Source organism: Accipiter gentilis, chromosome 21 (assembly GCF_929443795.1).
Source record: "Accipiter gentilis chromosome 21, bAccGen1.1, whole genome shotgun sequence".
Classification (NCBI taxonomy): Eukaryota; Metazoa; Chordata; class Aves; order Accipitriformes; family Accipitridae; genus Astur; species Astur gentilis.
In genome coordinates, this window is record NC_064900.1 from 8294657 (window position 1) to 8313870 (window position 19214).

Genomic DNA, 19214 nt, shown 5'->3' on the forward strand with positions numbered 1-19214 from the left:
ATCTGGAATATTTCTACCCAACAAGTACTTAGTCATTGCTGCAATCTCCTGTATTCTGAAGCTGTAAGTTCACAGCTTCAAGATTAAGTTATTTATTTTGAATAAAGAGGAACAGTAGGATTTCTTAAGCATCACCCCAAATATGGATGATGTAAGTACATCTATGCAATCACTAGCTGTGAGCAAACTGATGGCCAGAGAACATGAAAGAGAGAGAGAAAAAAAATCCAACTATGGCTGGTATTTACTAATTCCATGTTGAAATAGATACTTATTGAAAAAAAGCTAAGGGAAAGGATATGTGAAAGATATGCCAAAGAATTGAAGTGAAAGGTAAGTAAAAGGATGTGAAGGGGAAAAAAGGAATCTTTATTCATCCGCAGATGCAACGTTATATATGATATAGCAGTAAAGCAGTGGCTTTGAAAATCCTAATGTGACAGAACAGAAAACAAAATGGGTATATATTTATGCCTGGAATGATACCATCTTGTAACTTCCACTCCGTATCCCACTGTGAAGACGTTAGATAAATGCGCTAACGAACTTAATTCAGACCAAAATGAGCACCATGGAAGAACTGGCAGCACTTGTTTGCATCTCAACGCAGGATGAAGACATATTCTGAATTATTAATTGGGAACAAGAAAAGCCCCCACTTTCCCAATCTAGAGCAAATGCACAAATGTGTGCACCAAGTGGACACTGCAGCTCAACTGGCCAATTTGCTTCCTTCTCTTTACAGGCACAGCCACAAATCAGCAGCTGAACGGACTGTGGCCACACAAGTGCTAGAGCCTGTGGGGGTGAGTGGCTGGTGGCAGTGGAAGAGCAGGGATGTCACTCCTGGCAGCCCTTTACCACAGGGTAGCTGCAACATTCAGCTGCCCCTTAAGCTGGTGCCAAGTCAACTTCAGAGGACACTAGGTGACTGGCCATTCTGGGATCTCTGCTCAAAGGACATGAGCAAGGGATATGACAAGTCTAAATCAGGCTTACTTTTACACTAGAAAATTCATGGCACTGATCTCCATGAGTTGCCCTCATGAGCTACTTTCCCTCTCTTCTGAGGGACAAATTGAGTCCAACTGACTCTTCTGAGCTGTCATTTGGATCATAACAAGAAGAATGAGCAGCCATCCCCAGTACAACTGACACTTCTGCTAGAACATCACTGTTACTGTCCAAAGAGTGTTCATCAGACATTGGCTGAAGGTGAAAAGTTTTCTGCGAAAGTTTATTGGCCACCAGAAGTAAAAAGGAGAGAGTATTCCAAAGCCCACTTTTTTTTTTTTTTTTTTAACATCATGAATGGTGATGTGGGTTTACATTATTTTAAATTTATTATTAATGCAAAAAAAAATAAAAAAACTGTCTAGTCCTGTACAGCCTAACACATGGCAGTGGGCGAGCAGGAAAAGAAAGCAAGCTGAGGGTGTGGGAGAGTAACAAATTTCTTCTTTATATTACAGCTCAAGTACCTGTGTCAATCTATTGGGTTCCTCCCTTCTGTTCTCCTGAGGATGTCCGAGTGCTCCTGCACCATATGCCTGCCCCTGCACAGCAAGAGCTCCTTCCTTGGCCTATTCCTCTCCAAACTCACCAACCACTTATGTCCTCTGGCCACTTTGGAATCTCAGATATAATACTTCATTAGAAGAAGTTGAAAAATTACATCATCCAGCATACTCCTGGCAGTTTAAAAGGTGCCTTGGTAACTCAGTGCTACCACTGTGCATTACCATGTGCTTTTTCCCTCCATATCACCCTTCCTTTAGTAAATTTCTTGTGCTGCATTTTGGTAGGGCAGCTTCTGTGTTTGCAAACCCATCACTGACTTCTGTCTCTTCTGACCTGACTCCAGAGATACTGGAGGAGCGATCATCTTTTTCACATACCAGCTCCACACCCCCAGGGTCCTGGATGTACTGCATCCAAGCAGGCTGTGGAACAATGATATATATGAAGTACATCAAAGAAATCAGAACTTATCCCCTCTTTGTCCCTCTTGCTCACCGTGCTTGAGCTCCAATCACCCATTCCAGAGTGTATCTGCACATGTCTCGCTAAATTGAATTGCTGAGCCAGCTCTTTCTCAACATATTTACTTCATGTCGGAAATAAACGAGAATTGCATAAAATAGATTCAGGGGAAGCTGCCTGTGAACTTTAAGCATTCTTTCTTAAATCCCACTTGGCATGCTCTGAAAGGCAAAGAAGAGTCGTCTAAGTTTCAAATAACCTCTTCTCTTTCTTATAACTAAAAGACACACTGCTAGCAATAGCAATCTAAAACTGGACGAATGGTTTCCATGATCTGAAATAGCCTGACAAACAATGCACCACCTGTCCACTGCCCATCTGAGTTTTGGACTGCACTTCGTGATGCAACGTCCTCTACTTTCAGCAAGAAGCAAGAGAAGAGGGGAACCAATGTCCAGCCTCAGACTCAACAAACACCTGTGAAAAGAGTTCAAATTTGAGCATCTTTCTGCAGTACAAGAGTATCTTTATTTCATACAACAGCAGAACTTTTATTTGTTCCAGAAACAGCCACTCACGTCCCAATCGAGACAGCAGCTAGTTTCGAGTCGTGATTGTTTGTGACACCATGTCAGCTCCCATGATGACAGGAGTGTTTTGTTGTGGGCATCAAAGTACCACAGGCCAGACTCTGCCAACCATGCTCACATTAAACAGTGTACTTTCCTCTGCAAATAGCTACCTTGATGTCAGCAGGGTTATTCACAAAATAAATCATAATTTGATGTGAATAAATGCAGGAGCACCCAGCTCACAGATTCCAAACATGTCTGTATCAGAGCAGCACTGCTTGTCCTGCTTTGAGGTGTCAAGCTGCCCAGGAGACTCCTCTCTGCCAGAACAGGAGAGAGCACAAATCCTGCCTTAATACTAAGTTGGCGCAAATGCAGAACCTAATTGATTAAAACAACATTGACTTTGATGTCCCCTGCAGTGCAAATGAGCAGGTAGGCAGGTGCGGGTGAAATACACTGCTGAAAGGGTGATGATGTTCAGCGCAGCAACCCTCTGCATCTGTTTTCCTGCAACGTGTGGACCTTACGCAAGCACAAGCTCATTAAAGATATCTGAACGGTCATGTAATGCTCTCAATATAGAATAATAAATGCGAATTCCACAGCTCTTCATGCTTCTTCCTTTGGTATTACATCAGCAGCATGGCACATACTAACTGGCTTTCCAGACATTAACTATTTATATTTGATTTTATTTTGAACCATTCTGAAATGGAAAAAGCCATTTATGCTTAACACACACACACATACATACAAATAAGACTTCCTCATTTATGATACTGATCACTATTTAAAATCATTCAGTGCAATAGTTTCTAACTTCTTTCAAATCTAGTATTGATATACACACATATGTCTAAGTACATTCAATTTGTATACTAAATATATACATATACACCCCATATTAATACATACACATTGCATATTATACACATATACATAAATAAATAAGCACACAGATATGTAGGTAATTTATCAGGTTCCTTTTAATCTTCAGCTTTAATATATTCACAAAGAATGCACATTCGCTTGGTTATTTATACAAGTATTTTTAAAGGCAGGTAAGACCTTAATGGTATAGGAGATAATGACACGTGCTTTGATATGAATGCAATCTTGTTTGTACAAAATAGCTAGTACATACAAATTTGTGTTTACTAGGCTGGTTCACCATTACTGAGACTTCTGACCTTCACATGCCACTTTTCTACTCTGAAATGATTAATAAAGGAGCTATAGTGACCACAACATAAATAATTAATTCTTACAAGAACTAAGCCTGACTGAAAAAGCGAAACTTTTCTAGGCAGCACACCTCCAAATGCCCCCAAATAAAGAAAAAGTTACAACTGGAAAGGAACAGAAAATAAACTTAAAATTCTTTGGAAAATGCGACATGTGGTTTGAACCAGCCTATGACTGAAATGAAGATAAAGGAAGCTGACAGAAATGATGGCAACTATGGGAAGTTCCTCACAGGAAGAGGGGATGAAGAGAACAGAAGTGTTTTTTTGAGAAAGGAGGCATAGTGCTTACAACTCTTCATAATATAGGAAAAATGAACATGCATTTAGAAAGAAAGCTCAGAATAGAAAAATATTGTTTTGCATACATACCCAAAGATAACTGAGGGAATAATTTCCACTAGTTTTTTGTTGGTGGTTTTTTTTGTTTTTTTTTTTTTTTTTTTTTAATCTGGAAGCTGAGATCAGACATCTATTTGGTATCCAAAAGACCCCCAGTCACACAGGCCAGTACAGGACAAGTTCATTTCTTACTGTTAAACTAATCTCTGTGATGGAATTTGGAGAAAACCTGTCTTGCATGTCCACGAGGGAGACTCCCTCAACTTTTGACATATCTGGCACTGCCCAGAGTCAGAGACACACTCCTGGTCCGAAGATTCTCTGGGTCTGAACAGAAATCCCTGCTTTCTCCCTTATGCCCCCCTCAGGGCTACGTATCAGTACTTAACTGGAATTACTTGCATCAAAACAAAGTTTGTACACGATTTATTATTGTTTCCCCCCTCCCTGCTTTCCCCTGCCCCGACTTCCATCTTCCTCTGACTGTTCTAAAATTGCCTCATATCTGAAACCAGACTTTAAATAAAGCCCGTGTTTTCTGATTTTTAACAAAAAGCCCTGTACACTGTGGAAATAGGTTTTGTATTTGTTATGCTCTCTTTCTAGTTTCAGATACGTTACAGGAATGTATGTGCCTGTCATTACCCTGTAGGTGGGCATAGTTCATTCAATTTGGGTGTGCTATGATGGATTAATTTCAGGCTGCTTTGCAGGCTATGTTTTTATTTATTAGTTGATCAAACAGTACTGATCCGTGTTCATCCTTGCTCAGTTGAGAGGCCTCCTCTTGCCACCACAGTTATGCTGATCACAGTAACTGGGCTAAAAATGGTGATGACAGTATTTTAACATACCACTACGGTATGACTCCTCAAGGCAGCAGGAAACGTGAAGCTCTGGCAGGTCCTGCTGTGCTGCCCACCAGTATCCAAAGGAAGAGATGAGGTCTTTTAAATAAAACAGGCCTGGCTGGGGGGCTGATTAACTAAGAAAAAAGGTTTAACATTTTAAGTATTTTAAAGCATTCCAAGCTCAGCTACTTCCCTGACAAAAGGAAAGGGATAGAGAGACAAGGAGAGGCCGTCAGAAGGGATGGAAAGGTGCCGCGTAGCAGTGGGAGAAGCAGGTATGAAAGCCAGCGGTGTGCAGCAGCAATAGGCAAGCAGCAGCTCAAACCGCCTCCTGGACAGATCCCAAATTACTCATCTGTGTGTCACCAGCACTGCTAATCCAGAAAGGAGGATCTCTTTCATGTCTACCACGACAATCCTCTCCAAGTTCCCACTCTGTAGGCAATGGACAGCTTTGAATTTTCCTGTTGAGAAGCCTAATAATAGCTCAGATATACTGGAGCCCAAGGTGTAAAGCCAACTGGCCAAGCAATAGCTGTGAAGCTCTTTTGGGGACCTCCAGACCAGCCACGTGGCATGGTTAAGAATGCAAATTTTATTCTTAATGTGGTTCTTCAGACCAGTTGCTGGCTATTTACCATGACAATACTTTAGAAAGTGCTAGTAAATTAGATAAAATGTTAGTTACAAAACTAATCTGGCCTTGGGAAAGATCAACACACAACCATTGCATCAAAAATAGTTACAACAGTGTCAGTACCCTCTTAATTTCTCACACTGCTCTGACTACATTAGAATGGGTCCACTGGCATCCCCAGAAAGATAAATAATTCTCCCCATCATGGGCACATATCACCTGCAGTGTTACAACTGAGAAATCCAGATGACAGATTACAGAAAAAAAATAATCATTCCCTTACCTCCCTTGAATAAGGATTAGCTAAATCATTTTAAACAGTAGAGCAGAACAAGATTTAGTCTAAAAATCAGTGAGAGAACACATATACAGACAGGAAATGAAAAATGACTATTTAATTGCATCAAAAGACATAATAATACAGCTCAGTGGAAATCTTTGATGCAAGGAAGAATGACAACATGGCTAAGCAGTGTGCCACTTCAAAAACTAATGAAGATCTTTCCCCCCCTTTTTTTTCACTATAGCTTTTGCAACTCCAGTTTTAAAACACTGATGAAGTGTTCATACTTTTCTCACCAGGGTCACAAATCAAATATAGTGCCTTCACTCATAAGGCCTTAAAATACTTGGGTACGTTGACTATTTGGAACTAAAGAGGAAAAACTGTGAATGAACTGGTATCTGTTAGTGTTACTAGGAAGTCAAAAGTTGCACGTAAAGCTCTGTTGCAAGTGACTACCAGTTAATTACCATTCCTTCGTTAACTTTCCCTGTCAGCCTACTGCAGCAGAGAACAGAGCTGCCTCCCTGCCTGGGCTGAGATAATCTCCATGGTAATTACATGTGATGCTAGTGCTCCATCATCCCAAACCAGCCACGGTCCCCCAAGGTCTGGGCACTGTTTTCCCTTCCCATCTCTATGAACTATGGACTCCTTTCCCCAAACAGGCATATTCCAGCACAACAGTAAGTTTCTGTATCTGCAAGGATGCCTTGGACCACAGACTCTACCTGCCAAGGTAGACGTAAAAAAGGTATTTTAAAGTGTACTTGTGAGGCATACCTGAAGGCCATATAATATGAGACTGAGCAGAAACAGAGTCCTATCAAAGAATCAAAAGTGCTTCAATTTTGTCCCATTAGGTAACATTCAGATGGCATAAGCTCCTTCCCGCTCCATCCAGCCTAAGCCTGTGCCAAGCCAGAGTTTCTTGCAAACAGTCTGTAGGAATTTCCTTAATAGTTTCTAAGTTTCGGCAATAGCTTGTATTACAAAGACAACATTCTTCCAAAAATGTAAACCCCTTCCCTAGGCAGTTCAGAAGGCACATCTACCACAAACAATTTTTTTTGCCCAATAAATCTGGTGACAGGATATTCAGTTTAGGTTCCTCTTTCTTACATTGAATGGCAATTTAAATTAAAATCACTGCCAATTCAAACAAAAAAAGAAAAGGTCTTAATGGAATAATATCAAATTAATTTTCACTATGCTCCAATATGATAAAAAATTTTTAGCACACAGACATAACTATGTGCCATGCAAAGAATCTCCCACACAGCATTTGTAACAACTACCCCTCCTTTCTCCCTTAACACCTTCTCTTTTAATATTCATAATGGGTACTTGTAAGCTTGTTATTGACACATCTTGACTTGGTGAACTGGGAGTGACCCAGAAGACAAAATAAAGGGCATATCGGAGAATAAGACCAGAGGAAATCCTCTGGTGTACACATGTAAGCACAGAAGAATAAACATGATCAATGTTAGGCCCAGCTTGTAGTACAGCTACAATCCAGCCCTATTCATAATTTGACTTTTTCATTTTTATATACTGCCTTATAAGACAGAAATATGTCAGAAAAATCACAGAAAGTGACTGATCAGATGTAAAAGTAATAGGCCACCCTCCTTCTAATAAAAATAACTTTTTCTCCTGCAAGACAAGGGTTGAATTTGACATCCTATTGCTGCCTCGCACAAGGAATAACAGCATCACCAAGGTAAAAACGGAGAACTCAATATTCATTTACTCACTGTAGTTTTAAAACCCATGGTAAGCAAAGGGCAAACATAAAGATTTGACATGTTAGGAATATGACAGGCCCTTTTATTGTTTGTGATCCAACTTAATTTCTTCATTACGGGCCTGCCAAACAAGAGTAAACAGAGCCTGAAGATACAATAATACATCAGCACAGAGTGCAAATCAGTTCTGTTGTTTGCTCTAGTACCCTTCGCCAATGACACGAGGGAAGGCTCAGATCACACCCACAAATTGCTGCAGTCTCCTCATTTCTCTTTCTTTTCTTCTCTCAAAAACTATCCTTTATGCTGAAACTTCCAATAATCTTCTTAAATCTCCAAATTCAGTTTAAAAGCATATTTCTAGAGAGATGGGGAGGTGGGAGACAGTTTTGTTTGTAAGTAGCATGGGTTTTGGCTGTTTACAAATCTACTGGATGAAGGTTATAAAATGAAATACTTAGCCTTGTAAAAAGGGCTTCTCTTCTTTACAGATGCCAGGCATTATATACCCTACAGTCACTTTAGAAACCACTCAAAAGGATGCCAGCAATACCGTGCAACAGTTTATGCTAATAAGAGAACACTCCATCCAACTCTGAAGAGCAGAATAATGGGGCAAGCCAGGATACAGTTGACCACATTGGAAACTGGCCAAGCCATTATGGTTCACATATCTCACCTTGTGAAATGTTCCATGGGATCTTTAAACAACTACAAGAGCCTAGCAATTTTGGGTTAATAAAAAAAAAATAAAAAATCAGTTCACAGATACTTGTTACAGAATGTATGACTGGACGAGGGGCAACCCCACAAGGCTGGCTTGAAAGAAGTATCAATCCCAACAGAGGCATCTGAGAGAGGAAGCGGCCTGGGGTCTGGAAAAGCTAGATCCAGATCATTCCAGAGGAAACGCTACCAAAAAAGGCTGGGTAGTCAAAGAGAAAAACTGTCTACAAAGAAGCAGAAAGACTGTCCAGCATCATAAGGAAAACACAAGTTATGAGCCCAGGAAAAGCTAGGCACAAACTAGGACCCAACTCCCTACTACATTTCCCTCTTGGTGGTGTGGACAGGAGACTCATGCAAAAGCCATGCTAAAGAAAACTTGAGTGTATACAGCTGTCAACCAAAATACTGCTCCACCCATACTGATGAACTCATACAACCACTCTTAAAGCATTTTCCCCTCCTTTCAGGAAGTTCACATTACTGGGGTTGGTCAGGCAACATTTACAGCCCTGTACACACGAACAGTACTGCTCTATAAAAGCCTCCCCAAAGATTAACACTCCCTCCCCAAAGCCAACCAACATATTTATATAAGCAAGAAATCACTCTTCCTCCACAATATTCATATAGGAGAAGTGCATGTCACAGTTCCTGGGAAAGCATGACTATTCCTGTGCTTTAGGACCCACCGAGCACTGTGATTCCTTCTTTTTCTTAAGAACGACCGATCTATCATGTGTGGAAGCTGCTCCAGCTGTTTGCTGCAGAAGGTGAAGAGTACTAACTCATGCTGGGGAGCAGTACATATTCCCTCCCTTATCCTCATCTCCTTCACACGCTAAATGAGGGAATCTGTGGCAATTTCAATATCCCAACGCTGGAGAGGGACGCAGAAATGGCAGTGGCGCTGTGGAGCTGGAATTGGTAGGGTTGATCTGGATCGCATCAGGGTACCACCCTGGAGTGCAGATAGCACGATGCTGTTGGTGTTTAATGATGTCAGTATCCCATACATTTAGAATTTTACTACTTACACAGTGTTAGTATGTCACTCAACATATGTCTATTTGAAGACAGACTCATTCCTTTTTCAGCTCTTCTCTTCAAATACCAGCATCCTTCATTTGTTATAATATTCACTCCTAACAAACACTTATTCTTGTTAATGGGGAAGAAATAGGTAAATCGGGAGGAAAGAGGAACTTGGATAAATCCATAAAACTCCTTAATGGGTGGGCTCTAGCCTAGGTCTGACTATGAGCAAGTTTTGCCCAGGAATGTAGTATGGTCCCAGACATGATGTCTCCCTTAATACTGCAGGAGATTCACATTTTCTACTGTACTCCCACTATCTTGGGAAGCAGCTGTGGCTTACAGCTGTAGTTTTTGTTTGAAGGTAACACACAGAGCCTGGCTGACCCTGTGGACTTAAAGCCAATAGATCATGATAAAATTACACAGTGGAACTTATAAAAAATAGTAGGCTTCAATTAAAAAAATATATAGCACACTTTGCAAAAACTTAGTGGCCAAAATTATTGTTCATAGATACACATTGCTACTTTACTGACGACTGGTATTATAATTCAGGCCTTTTTGGCTCAAAAATATTTTGCAGACATGTACATCTACAGTATAAGGTTATCACAGTCCCGATGTTTTCTCAGGTTTTCTCTGAATATTGAAAATTGCATGCATGCATATAATGTAGCATACACTTAGATATATGTTACCACCAACAAGTATATCCCACCGAAGAACAATACTGCAAACAATCTTTTATCCCAACTCTGCTCCATGTCTTAAACACAGAACGTGAGAGCAGACATTTTGAGTTGCTCAGATTTCTGCAGCTTTTTTTATTCAGAAGCCTTCATATGACATAGCAGTATCAGGTCCCTGTTTGACAGAGTATCAGGTTGACTCCTATCAAGTTAAACTCTCCTTCAGGTTAAGAACAAAATACCCTGACATGTTGCCACACAGAGTTTAGAGTGGCAAATTCCCCGGATTATAAAGCATCTGTTGAAAAGCAGTTCCCTATCTAAGGCGCAAGGGTTACGTTTCTATGCCTCTTATTCTCTTGCTTCCTCCTCTGCGTATACTACACATTTCTCTGCAGTTTTGCCTCTGATATTGCAGTTTGTACTGCCCTTTCAAGCTACCCTAGCATTTCAAATTTATACGGTACCAGAATATACATTTGTGGATTTAACTACACTTTTCCAAACAGTATTACTATAAGAGCAAGTGAAAGGAAGGATCATTTCTTATAGACAGAAGCTTTTAGGGAAATACTACACACTCTGCCGTGTTAAGGTTTTTGAGAGTAGGAAAGGTGACAGGCTTTTCATCTATGTCAGTGCTCTCTATTTAAGACTAGCAATTACAATGCAATCTCTCATCTGTACAGGTCTTTTGTGAACTGGCATGCAGCTCATTTGTCTAAATGATCAAATAAAGCACATTATGACTCCATCAGTTGCAACTGCCGTAAAAATAGAGCTCATACCTACATTCATTTGCTGCAAGCAGTTGGTTGATTGCTTTTCTGTCCTTTTATGTTGCAGTCCTGTTCCCTTAGATCTTCTCTTTGTAGAGAGTGACATGCTGGGAGGTCAGTTTTCTGACAAGGTCATCTGCCTTCAGAGTATGAAGAGAACTGCATGGAAAGTGGGTTGGGCTATATTTAGAGTTTGGTCCAACTCTGTGCCAAGGTCCCCCCGCTGTCTCTCTCTTGCAGCACCGTCTCAGGTCTATTCTTGCAGATTCTCAGCCCACAGAACATACGAGGAGAAGAAAGTCGCTCTGAGCTACTACTGGATCGAGGTTTTTGCAATTTGCTAAAAACAAGTGGATCAGGAGCTCAGATGAGGACTCCTTAAATCCCTCACTCTTCCAGTATTTATTTTCCTTTGTTCAAGTGGATTTGCCCTTTCCAAGTGAATAAGGAGAGGAAACTGCCTGGGATACAGCAAAAAAGAGTCTCCCGAGCTAAGGTAAGCTTGCCTCATTTTTGTATTGTCATCATAATTAGAGAACAGTTGATGATGACCTGGATCAGATATTCTGTTTCTGCTAGACCAATTCTGCATGTCAGCATTAAGGTTTTTTTGGATAATGAAATTCTCAATTTCGAAACATCAATTTTCATTTATCACTGTCTAAAGAAAATGGGAAAATAAAGGGATATCAGCATTTGCAATAAAATATACATTATCTGATTCTACCTGGTTAAATCAATGTAAAAAGCACACAGCCATGCCAATAGACTATATAATTCTGAAAGTAAGAGAAAAACAGATGTATGACTATATGCATGATGACTGTATATATAGGCATGCATTTAGATGTGCTGAGTGATGTTTTATCCACATCATTTTGTACAATGTGAGAAAGTATGGCTTCAGGTTTGCAATGCAGGGTTGGCTGTAAATAGCACAGATATAAAAAAATTAATAAATTAATAGATGAACACATGCTGAAATCCCTTTACAGCTCCAAAGAAGTTGCTCAGCTTCAACCAGAGTACAAGTAGGATTAAAGATCATATTGAATTCGGTCTCCTTTCCACTGTATGCTTTACACTGGTCCTGCATTGCTTCTCCTTTTAAAAACACATATGGCTGAACAGTTTTCCTCAGCACCATTTTAAACTGTTGTCATTCCTAAGGGGAAAAAACCCTGGACAGAGTACAGCACTGCATGCCTGTCTGTAAGGAGATCCTAACACACTTCAGGTCACATGGACATGATGATACTGTGGTGTGGACTCCAGCATGAGGAGATTGTTATCATGTAAAGACACTCCGGAGCCATGGATTTAGCACTGGCACACACACACACTCTCTAATGCAACAGGACCATAGCAAACAGACAGGAATGGTAACCTGAAGAAGTAGGGTAGAAAGGTCCACTTTACCTAAAGGTCCAAACACCGATGCAACAGCATCAGAAAGTTCTTCATAACATAAACACTACGTAAAAATCTTAGCAGAAACATCTGAAGAAAGGCAGATGGGTTCTAGATTAATAATAATCAAAGGGCAAGAGAGGTCACTAAGTCACTGGGAGTTCATTTAAGCCAGGACGACTGCACTTATTTCTGCACTTATTTCAGGTCGTCTTTTCTTAATATATCTGCTGGTTAAACAATGCCATGCATCAGGCTGAAAAAGTAAAAGATTACAAGGTGGCAAAAGTCTTACCTGCTGAAGAAACTTCCGATTTTTGTTACTCTCCACTCTGTATAGGATCATCTCATTGTCCTTTGCTTCTGATTATTGCTTAGTAATTTATGCTTAGAGTCTTGAGTGTTATTTGGAGGACGTAATAAACACCATCCATTTCACACAAAATACCTTCCTAGCAGTCCTAAGTCTCTTTAACAAATGGTAATTAGGATAGCATGCCATGGAGCCAACTCGGGCTGTGTGGCATGTGATAATTCAGATTCATCCAGAAGGTTTGTATTGCAAGAACTCAAAGGAGAGGCTGTTATGGGCGGGTTACTGAAGTATTGCAAATGCATTCATCAAGTTCATCAGCAAGTAAGAGGCTTCACAGCGTAAAAGCAACTAGTGCAGCCTAAGATTGTCAACAACCTTTTATAAACAGGTTATAAACAGTGCATATATTGTTATACACTGATAGAAAAGAGGACAAATACATCTTTATATATTATTAAAATGTTCAGGTTTTGACTGAAGTTATTGCTTAACGAATCAACTTAGTTTTTGTGACACTTTGTGGCACCAATTCTCTGTTTGCGTGTGGGAAAATGTTATTTCCCCATCAATGTTAGAGACATTGGGGTTTGGGGGGTGACTTAAAAGCAGCACGGATGTGACTGTAGCTCACTAACACAGCATTCACAAAGACCCCCTGGCAGAGAGGCAGGAGTGCTGCTGCATCCCAGTGGCAGCCAAGAACTGGCTTGTCTTGAAGGGAGGGTCATCACACCTTCACCACAGGAGCTGAGCCCAAAAGGCCTCTGTCACCCAAACTGGTGGGAGGTTTGTTGGCATACAGATGAGAGGATGACAGCAATGGCAAACAGCAGTTATCACTTTGATGATAAATATGAGCACGGCATTACTGGAAGAAGTTAGAAAGAGGCACATCTGAGTGAACAGGCCTCATGTCCTAATGCAGCCAAACCTCAGTCTGCTTCTAACCTCGTTCTGGTTGCGGCCGATCCTGCTTGGTAGGATCCTCCTCTTCCTAGTCTCTCCTCTCCGTTCTAAAATTCCAGCACCAGAATGAGCTAGCTTCATCTTGCTAAGGTATGACCTCCAATGGGCATGATGTGCCCATCCTAGTGGAGACCACCAAGGAAGGGGGGGGGGGGGGGGGGGGGAGGGGAGAGGGATTTTTTTTCCTCCTCTAGTGCAGGAAAGAAAAACTGAAACCTTCCCTTCTATTTGGGCTTAGATGGTGCTGAAATCTACCTTCCTCACTGGGGCTGGAGGGCATGGCTATATGCGTTGATTGACATATCCAAGGCTGAGGAGGAGGAGGAGGAGGAGGAGGAAGAGGAGACTTGGCTGATGATATATGCTGCCAGCTGGCCAGGCAAAGTTCCAAGGGGACGTTCACAAACTCCTGGCTCTGGCACTGTCACCCTCAGCTGACAGGTGTAAGCAGGGTCGGAGCCAGATGGCTAAATCCAAACAGCGCCAGGGGGATGAGTAAGTTCCACCAGTAGTCAGATCCCTACTACTGCTCGCTGTATTTAAGGTCCTGCTTGGGGCTTTCTCCTGGTACAACCAAACAACAAACGATGCTGGGATTTTCCTCCCTCCCTGCCAAACTGAACTAACAGAAACAAGCTGGGGTTTTGAGGGGAGTGAAAGCATACCTCAACTCATCCTGAAACAAGTACCTTTAGCAAGAGGCCCTGTCAAACACCACAGCATCATTGGCACATGGCTCTCTAGTCAGTCAGCAGGACCCAGGACTCACCTCCACCCACCACCATCATTGCATAGCTGGTGCTGCAGCCAGTGTCCGGGCAGGGGTACCCAAAAGGGGATGGAAGAGTATGAGAAGGGTAAAGGTGGCACCTAGAGAGTCAGTCTGAGAGTACTTGGGTACAGTTCGCTGTGTGTAAGCCTGCATGAGGAGGCAGAGCAATATTTGGTATGAAAACAAGTTGCTACAGGTGCTGAAGCAACTCTACCTCAACACCTGCGCAGACATTCTCCTTCAAAACCTTTCGTGACTATTGCCATGACTCCTGAGTATACTTTCAGGAAGGGACAGAGGATGATGTGCCAATGCATGCTGTATTAGAAAGACAGACACTTATAGGCACAGAAAAATCATAACACTATAGTTAAGCAAACAGTTAATTAAATAATTGTAGTCATTCTGTAAAAGAATATTTTCCCTTTAGACTTACATGTAACAGGGAAGGAAACCAAAGTTCATACTCACAACAAGCCATATAGCCCCAAGCTTTGTCTGACCTGCTTTCACAAAGCCATCTCTCAAAAACAGGAGGAAAAAAACCCAACAGAACTTTTCCGTAGGGTCTCCTGCTGCATTATGCTCTCTGTGCACCAGAGGTATAGCGATATCTTGTTGCAGAGAACAGTCTGCTCTGAAGTGAGGAATAGCCTCAGCATTCTGCATTTTCTTTCAGTCTGATACAGTGCTGGGACTAACGTAAAGATCTCCAATACTGGTTTTCACATTTTGCATTAGAGAATATTACTTTTAACCATAGCAAATTCACTCTTGTCTACCCAAAGCACAATAAAGCTTCATGCTCACGTCTAGGCAGAACAAGGCACAGAAAAAAATTCACTTGAAGATCTGGGTATTCTACAGGCCTGCACTACCAAACTGCTTTGTAGCTGCAACTGCCAGCTCCAAACTGGTGAAAACTGCAGGCAGACCACTGTCTGCTACACTCAGTGCCTTATTTCTTGCCCAGACACCTTTGTGGTCCCACTCAGTACAGTTTCATGGGTCTCAGCCCTTACCTCAGTGATTATTCAGGATTGGTACACAATCCATTCATGTGAGATAAGGTTTGCTGTGCACAGCCTCCGCATAAAAACAGGAACCTGGGGTCTTCTCAGTGCAGGGGAAGGGGAGGCAGAAGGAACAGCCACACCTGACCTCAGACACTGACCATCAATGCAACTGAGGACATAACGGACGCAGCCTGCTTTCCCCCAGTCACATCTGCATCTCTCTCTTGCACTCATACAAATGCACATACGTATGTACACAGTTGTGTCCAGACAAATAACAAAGTTGCAGGGGGTGGAGACCCGCTCTCTATCCATTAAAAGCAAAACAGTATTTTAGGCTAAAATGAAGCATCTCCTTTGAAAAATGCATGTATTTTATATGGACTTTCAGTTTGGCTAGATGAAAGAGAGAACTATGACAACTTTGCCTAAAAATGATGAGAATGAAACTAAACAACTGAAAGCAGTTTACCTGGAATGTTATAAAACAGTGTGCGGGGGTATGAGACGGCATGTATATACCCAGAGCAGTGGTGGTTATCTATACTTGAAAATATGCTTTCAGAAGTATTTAAAAATTGAGGACATACAGCTGGCCGCCTGCACGGATTGTTTTCTCATTTTCAAAGAGCTGTTCTCAACTCCAAGATCAGTGACAGCTACAGAAGTAAGCTGAAAACAGAGTGCCCCAGTGGGGCACACGTTTCTTGTGGCAGTAATGGAGGTACACAGCATGCTCACAGAAAAAACTGTGCTCTCTCAGGGATGCTCAGCAGGAGCTGGGAGCCTGGGAAAAGCACCAGCACAGCAATGGCTGTGTTTTGCTGAAGTGGTTTCTCTATGAATGGTGTATGCATGGCTTTCTGCTGCTCTGTGACATCTGCTAAGGAAAAGGATTATATGCGAGGCTAATTATATCAGCACATCTCATTTGAAGATGAAGGCGGCTAACTTTAAAACAATTCCCAATGAAAATCCCACCTATACAATGTGGCATAGTCATGCAGGAAAAAAAAGAGTTAAAACTGGGATTATACAAAACTAACGCAAATTTCTTATCCTCCATTACGTAAGCCTAAATTCTTTCAATCGCAGCAAATTCACAGTGATCACTACTGGGGCTAAAACACCACAGAAAGTAATCCAAAAACACTGAATTCTTTTGTCTCAAACATCAGAGAGTAAAAGTGTATATGCACTGTTGCAAAACTGTAAATTACAATTTTTCATAAAATGAAATTTGGACTAAACAGAGTTCTGTTAAAATAAAACCTTGGACGTGAACTATTCCATTTTTCACTCATAACCAGCTATTTAGTACACCAATCTATTCCTCAGGCAGTCACTTGAACAGGAGAACAGTGTCCAAATCTCTAGCACGTAAATAACATTAAAAAAACCCCAGTATTTACAACACGGTTGTATTTAGCACAGTACTCATGCAATTTTCTTAACCACTAATAATATTGCAGAAGAATATAAGAGCAAAGGATGAAAAGAATGTAAAATAATCCCCAAATGAATGACAAATGTTTTAGATACTCTCCCTAAAGAGACAATTGAAAAGTCATGTGCAAAATACAGTGAAAAATAGGCATTTTACATCAACTCTTGTCTTTAAGAATGCTCAATTTAAATAGGAAATGAGTGGCAGCCATTCTTCCTGTTACTATGTTTTATTCTGCTAACACAATGGTTAGAGATGTCATCCAATGCAACTTGATGTGTACTATTGTTTGTCTACTCACACAATACCTGCCTAAAAGAGTGGGAAGGCAAGGAAATCCCGCTTGGGAATAAAGTGGGGCAGTACAGGACAAGCTTGTCAGTATACAAGAAAAAGGAAGGGTAGAGATGATGCACCAGGACTCGTATGCTCGAGCACATGCTGTTGCTGTGCAGTTTGTCTCGCGCAACCAAGTCAACAGGCTGCACGTTCCTCACTGTACCTTCACCCGCTGACCAGCACCAGCCCACTTAGAAGGTGAGACAGCTCAGGTTGCGATGGAGTTTCTTGGTATAGGTAAGTAGACACTAAGAGATTGAAACTGTGTGACCTCTCAACTCCTTTGCAACGGGAAACTCGAGACTCCTGAAGGGAGAAAAACAGAGCATTCGCTCCCCCTCACACCAACTTTCATCCAACCTTCAGCTGTCTGAGCTGGACAACATGTAGTCTAATTATAGGTTTCTTGAGTCTTCCGAGAGATTGTCCCCTTACGTGGGCAAAGAATCTCACTAATCTCTTTCAGAGCACAGATCATCCTCCATTTTAGACTCTTCTTCTGCCCTATCACAAGTGTGCAAGGTGGGTTCCCCACCAAGTTTGCTCCTCCCCAGTGAAACAAAAGGAAGAAATGCCACATTTCATCAAGCAATGCAGGGTATGGAGTGACCACTGGAGAAGGCACGGCTTGCTTCTTCTCTACTGTCTTTTCCTGTGACATGTCACTTAAAAAGAGCTGTTAACATTGAAGACGTTTTTATTATTAAAAGTGCAAACCTACAGTATCTACTGAGCAGTTTCATACTTTACCATTGTTAAGGATGTACTACATACATGAGTTGATATGCTGTTTTCTTTGCACTCTGTGTACATACCCCCTACACATGGTCAGAGGAGGGAAACCTAGAGGATTTATTTGGATGGAAGCCAGGTGCATCTTTATGCTTTGTTATATTAAAGAGCTTGGGAGTACACATTTCTACATCTGAAAGGGATTGCTTAGCCTTTAGCAAATCACTAGCACTTCTTCCCTCTCAGTTTATCTTACTGCAAAAAACAAGATGCAGAAATTTCCCTTAATGGGCTGTTTTAGAGCCTAAACAACATAAGTGACGTGACACGGGATTCTTGAAGAAAGTGCTATACTAGAATAATAGTTGTTTATTATATTCAGACAGAAAGGACATGAAGACCCTTTCCTTACCACTTGAAAAAACATCAGTGTTTTTAGAAATATTTTTAAGAATCCAAACCAGTTGCATTCAGATCATTAAGATGAAAAACAAACTTGGGGCTCACTCTGTCAGAGGGACACAGCTCAGTGGGATCCCTTTTAACTTAGAGTTACAATTCTCCAGTCTCAGTACTGACAGCCACAATCACAGGCTTCTTTGTCATGTCTTTGCTATTCAGCAGCTTCTGGGAGAGTGTCCTGACATGAAACAAGAGAATGATAAGGGCTAGCCCTATCCAAAGGGTTTCACTACTGCATCCAGCTCAAGGACAAACTGATGACAGACTATGTAAAGCTGGGGTCAGAATATACATGGTATGCGAGAGACAGAAGCAGTCCTTTATCTAGGCCTTGAAGTCTCAACTCTGAAGACAGCCTCCTAAGGCAGATGTCCTCTTGTATCCCGTACGAATTCACACACGGTGAATTCTTCATTTGAGACCCTGTTGGGAAATGTAGTCTCCTCCTGCTTGATTTACTGCAGAACTGCTGATAAGGAAACCCCGCTGTAGCAGAACACTACCCACAGCACAACAGAGATGAGATAGGCAGCACATCTGCTGAGGGGAGATCAGCGTCTTAGTCAAAGTTACAGAAAACAGGAACTGTAAAATAATCCAAGTCTTACAATATGGAAAACACCACAGCCCTCAAATCAGAGATACTTTGTCTCTCACTGTCTGTCTTTGGCAGCAGAAATAATGGCCATATACAATTAATACTATCAAACAGAGCCCAGCATAGCAATAAAAAAAAAAAAAAAAAATCCTACGTACTGTCATGGTAATTTTATCCTTTTGTTTATTTTTTTTAAACTGAACTAATTACTTAGCTCAGCAATGGTCAGGACTGGAAGGCTGCACCAGAACTGTAATG

The 19214-nt window shown here is 41.3% G+C and overlaps 2 protein-coding genes across 4 annotated transcripts in view; one reads left to right on the forward strand and one right to left on the reverse strand.

Annotated features, from left to right (window-relative positions):
• The window catches only part of DCBLD2 (discoidin, CUB and LCCL domain containing 2), a 111461-nt gene extending 95243 nt beyond the window's left edge, over positions 1–16218 (forward strand). Inside the window, exon 16 of the transcript XR_007509029.1 lies at positions 16209–16218. The gene's annotated coding sequence lies outside the window, so the exon portion shown is untranslated. The remainder of the gene's footprint in view (positions 1–16208) is intronic.
• The window catches only part of CMSS1 (cms1 ribosomal small subunit homolog), a 244166-nt gene that overhangs the window by 21130 nt on the left and 203822 nt on the right, over positions 1–19214 (reverse strand). Inside the window, exon 1 of one of the 3 annotated variants that reach the window (XM_049824453.1) lies at positions 10908–11019. The exons of the other annotated variants lie outside the window; for them this stretch is intronic. Within the exon in view, the coding sequence (XP_049680410.1) occupies positions 10908–11004 (97 nt within the window). The 5' untranslated portion in view covers positions 11005–11019. Of the gene's footprint in view, positions 1–10907; positions 11020–19214 lie in introns of those variants that run through there. 3 annotated transcript variants of the gene reach the window in all.